Genomic DNA, 5,000 nt, shown 5'->3' on the forward strand with positions numbered 1-5,000 from the left:
ATAGTCAACAGTCCAAAAGTGAAACAAAATGTTGTTCAGATTTACGAGGTTACTAACGCTCACTTATCATCCAAATGCGTGTGGTTGCATGATAATAATGATCGGTTTGGCTGATAGTTTGTTTTGTGGATGGCCACTAATTATTGTGGGACGGCATTATCTCCTTCCCTTTCGTAAAGGACGGTCAGTTAGGAACCATCCTAAGCAAAAACTAATATTTGACAGGAGCCAACTTTTTGAACTGCACCCAAGTAACATTTTGCTTCTGCCCTTCAATCCAAACATTTCTCTCTTGAGAAGTGTTTCTTTTCACGCACCTTTGATTGACCGGCAATTCTCTGATCCAAGCAGTTGTTTCCGCTGCTCTCCATCGGCTCCCAATTCCAAAAATTAGCCAGGAGTGGTCTAAAACTAAACAGGCTCCTACAGAAACACGCACGGTCAACTCAAAGCAGATATTCTCACTAATTGCTGACAGATGGTTTGGTCCTTCCTAACAAATCACACTTCAATGAGTTCTTCAGTATTACCCGCAGCACCTGTCATTCATTCATCAGAGGTTTCTATCCAGAGCGACTTGCAGTGGACCCAGACCTCCTTTCTGATCCGGTCTCCCCCCCCCTCCCGCAGGCTGGTCCTCTCCTCCGTGTCCGACTACTTTGCGGCCATGTTCACTAGTGACGTGCTGGAGGCCAAGCAGGAGGAGGTGAAGATGGAGGGTGTGGATCCAGAGGCATTGTGGATGCTGGTTCAGTACGCCTACACAGGTACCAATACAAGTCCCATATGTGGATCAGTACAACCTCTCTCCTTTTTCAGTCAAAGAGGACGACTTTTTGTTTTCTCTGCTTTTCTTTTCTTCCCTGCCTTTTTTCCTCTCCTCTCCTCTCCTCTCCTCTCCTCTCCTCTCCTCTCCTCTCCTCTCCTCTCCTCTCCTCTCCTCTCCTCTCCTCTTATCTCTTCCTCTTTTCTCCTCAGCTCCTCTTCTCTTCTCTTTGCTTCTCTCTTCTATTGACTACGCTAGCCTACTGTACTGAAAGACACAATGATCCTTTAAGGGCATGACATTACATCTTGTCGTGGGTATTTCACAGTACTACAGGCACACATGGACACGCACACACACAATCCTACACGCGCACACATGCATCTACAAACACACACACGCACGCATGCACGCACACACACATGCACGCACATGCCTACACGTGCACGCACAAACACACACACAAAAAAACGCAAACACACACACACACACACACACACACACACATTCAGAGCCACACACACACACAAAAACACAAACACAAGCGCAAACCCACGCACACGCACAGGCCTTCGGGCCTCTCTCTCCGGGTCACTCATCCGCCCGTTGCGCCGCAGGTCGCCTGGAGCTGAGGGAGGACACCATCGAGTCCCTGCTGTCGGCCTCCTGCCTGCTGCAGCTGCCCCGCGTGGCGCAGGCCTGCTGCGCCTTCCTGGTCCGCCAGCTCCACCCCTCCAACTGCCTGGGGATCCGCTCCTACGCAGACGCCCAGGGCTGCAGCGACCTGCAGAGCGCCGCTCACTCCTACACCGTGGTGGGTTGTGGGCACGAGTCCCTTGACCCGCAAGGGAAGCTTTCGCTGGGATCACAGAACCACAGTAATGGTGATCATAATGATAATCGTACTTTGTCTTTGGAAGGCCTCTTTTATGTCAGTCGAGGATGCATTACAGGGGAAGGTGCTGAAGGATGGGAAACAAACTCTGACTCGAAAAACACAAAGGCAAAAGTTCCTGAGTAAAGGCCTGAGTAAAGGCCTGTTTTAAGAGGGGGGTTTTCCAGGCAGTCTTTTGATCCCAGAGTTTCCGGTGAGGTGTGTGGGTGAGGTGTGTGGGTGAGGCGGTTCAGAGAGGTAGATTGTGGCTAGACAGTGCAGTGCCTTGTAGTTGAGGGTTAGGATGTGGAAGTGATCCGTTGTTTAACAGGGAGCCAGTGGAGCTGTGTGAAGGTGGAGGTCATGGTGTCAGGAGCCAGGCAAGAAAGTTCCTGATAGGAGCATGATTGAGCGCTGGAGCTTTTGTGACCATCAGAAAGGGACGAAGGCGTGAGATGTTACTGAGGTGGAAGAGTAGCAGCTGACGTCTACAGAGAGCCAGTATGACCTCGTTGTCATATGGGAACGTCCACTATCAGTTTTATAATGCAGTGTCCAAAAAGTACTGTTAATGGGTTTTATGCTTATTGTGCTTGGGCCGAAATACCCTGATGGGGAGGACGTAGCCCAACATATTAGTGTAAGGATGAGTGCTAAAGTCTGTGTGAATCACAAATAATTAAATTTAAGGAAATACCTGTCGAGCCTTTTATAGGCCCCTGAAGTGAAAGGTATAGGAATAACGTCTAAATGAAATTAAACTAAATTAAGTTGTGTGATTAAGTAGTGTGCTGCACCTTGAAATTTAAGTTTTAATACCGAGACTGGTTCCATACTGTGAGATAAAAATGAGATCTCCCTCACTCCCTCGGATTTCACTGAACCAATCAGGGAAGAGATGCCTTGATTGATCAGAAATTTGGCGGTCTAAATTCAACAACCCATTTCCCTCACTAATATATTTCATTACTAATGAATGACCTTACCACTACAGCAACTTGGACTGACTCAAATAAATGTGTGAAGATTGTCACTGCAACATCAAATAATTGGAATATTGAGTGTGATCTTCACCATGGAAACACATTCCCACACAATGTAACCAACATCTCCTACATTGTGTAGACATAGACCTTGAGAAAGGTTTTCCATGTGCCGAAATGCATGGACATTTAAACCAATATCATATCATGAGAACAAAACAACTGGAGCAGCAACCATGAGCAATGTGGGAGATTTGATTACCGACAATAACCAAAATCCAAAGCACATTCAGCCTCATAACGCAGTATTAATCAGCTCTAATGCGCATATGCTGTTCACAGACACTTGCACACATACACACACAGACAGAAATAGAGACACAGACAGACAGACAGACAGACAGACAGACAGACAGACAGACACACACACACACACACACACACACACACACACACACACACACACACACACACACACACACACACACACACACACACACACACACACACACACACACACACACACACAGGGCTCACGTACAAAGTATTCCAGGCAGACACAAAGTCTTCTGTTCCTTGACTTGCCCTTGTTCCTCCCGCTCCACCTACACCTCTCTCAGGCATCATTAGGCGGTTGACGTTCGCTTCATGCACATGGATCTTTCCCTAACAACCTCCTGTTGGTCTTTGCCTCCAGATCGGTTCAATACCCCATTATCACCATACTTACTATGTTTCTATGCGGGGGGTTGCTATGGTGACCGTGAAAAAAGCTGCCTCAGCCGCTCAATTGTTATTCTGTACTATTCCGTTGCTTCCTTTCTTTGTTCTCTGATTGCATGTTGTCACATTGGCTCGTCTTTCTGTACCAATTATGAACCCATTTTATTGCAATTGATAGCTATTGCTAGCCGCGTTTTTCACGTTTTTTATTATGTGGGTTTATGCTTGCTATAGAGAGTATTTTGAAGAGCGCTATACAAAGGAAATGCATTGCAGTTATCATAACATCCTTTGTCTACTCTCCTTCTGTTTTCTCTCATTTGTTTGCGCTTCGTTCCGATCACTTTACGTTCATATACCGAGTTAGTTTCAAAGGCCTTCCTCGATACGCTCCCCTAGATTTAATTTATATTGCCCTCTCTCTCACTATTTGTTTTTCTCTCTCTTTCTCTCCCTCTCTCTCTCTCTTCCTCTAAGTGGATTAATATTGAGCTGTAATCCTGGGTAATTATGTGGAAGGAGTGGTGGCTTTATTTGTGCTTTGTTTTCATTCACATGCATGGGGACTCAAGCCGAGAAACCGTTCTGCCCGTACTGGGATGGAAAGCCACTTAGTTGTATTAGTCAACTATAGTTCTGTGTGTCGCTATAGAGCTCCGGGTGCTAGTACGTAGAAGTCAATAAATAAGTCCGCAGGAGTCCAGTGCAGGTTCAGCTGGAAAGCACAGAGCATGTCAATGGAAATAGTCGAGGCTGTCTCACAATGGACAGAGGTACTCTCTTGTGAGACCGCCTCTCGCTCCGTACGGTAACAGGAAACAGGCCGGGTACTCCGCCCCTTGCTTTATGCATTAACACCACAGGCCTGTTGGAACCAGGCATACAGCCATTGCACAGCGTTCAGCCCCATTAGAGTATGATGGGTCACATTGCAGTCCGCCATCTGAGATCAAATGTGTGGTAACAAAACATGTGCAGCTGATTTCTCCCTTCCCACTGTTGATTGGTGTCAGACCATCTTCTACATCCTGCCTTAACTTTTCACACACACACAAACACACACACACACACAGACAGACCGACACACACACACACACACACACACACACAGACCCGCACACACTTGACACTGACCGTCACTTCAACTTTCAACTTTCATTATTTTGGGATCCTTTCTCACCTCTTTCCTTGACGGTCTCTCGGTCTTTCTGTCTTTCTTCCTAGTCTTTACCTGCTCCTGAGACACCGTCTTCTTCCTCCTCCTGTTCTAGGAGCACTTCCTGGAGGTGGTGGGAGGCCAGGAGTTCCTACTGCTCCCCGTGGAGGAGATGTCCAGGCTGCTGACCTCGGACGACGTCAACGTGCCTGACGAGGAAACCGTGGTAACGGCGTTGTTGACCTGGGTGGGCCACGACGCCGACACCCGGGCTAGCCACCTGCCCTCGCTGCTGGCCCACATCCGGCTGCCACTGCTCCAACCTCAGGTCAGAGACTGGCCCTGTCTGTCTGTCTGTCTGTCTGTCTGTCTGTCTGTCTGTCTGTCTGTCTGTCTGTCTGTCTGTCTGTCTGTCTGTCTGTCTGTCTGTCTGTCTGTCTGTCTGTCTGTCTGTCTGTCTGTCTGTCTCTCCGACAGCCAGTAAGGAGAGACCGGCCC

At 47.9% G+C, this 5,000-nt stretch overlaps 1 protein-coding gene across 2 annotated transcripts in view; it reads left to right on the top strand.

Moving 5' to 3' along the window:
- The window catches only part of klhl5 (kelch-like family member 5), a 32,693-nt gene that overhangs the window by 10,363 nt on the left and 17,330 nt on the right, over positions 1 to 5,000 (top strand). For both annotated transcript variants that reach the window (XM_060047061.1, XM_060047060.1), the window contains exons 3-5: positions 631 to 767; positions 1,384 to 1,580; positions 4,618 to 4,830. In XM_060047061.1, the coding sequence (XP_059903044.1) occupies positions 631 to 767; positions 1,384 to 1,580; positions 4,618 to 4,830 (547 nt within the window). The remainder of the gene's footprint in view (positions 1 to 630; positions 768 to 1,383; positions 1,581 to 4,617; positions 4,831 to 5,000) is intronic.

This window comes from Gadus macrocephalus, chromosome 3 (genome assembly GCF_031168955.1).
Source record: "Gadus macrocephalus chromosome 3, ASM3116895v1".
In the NCBI taxonomy this organism is placed as follows: domain Eukaryota; kingdom Metazoa; phylum Chordata; class Actinopteri; order Gadiformes; family Gadidae; genus Gadus; species Gadus macrocephalus.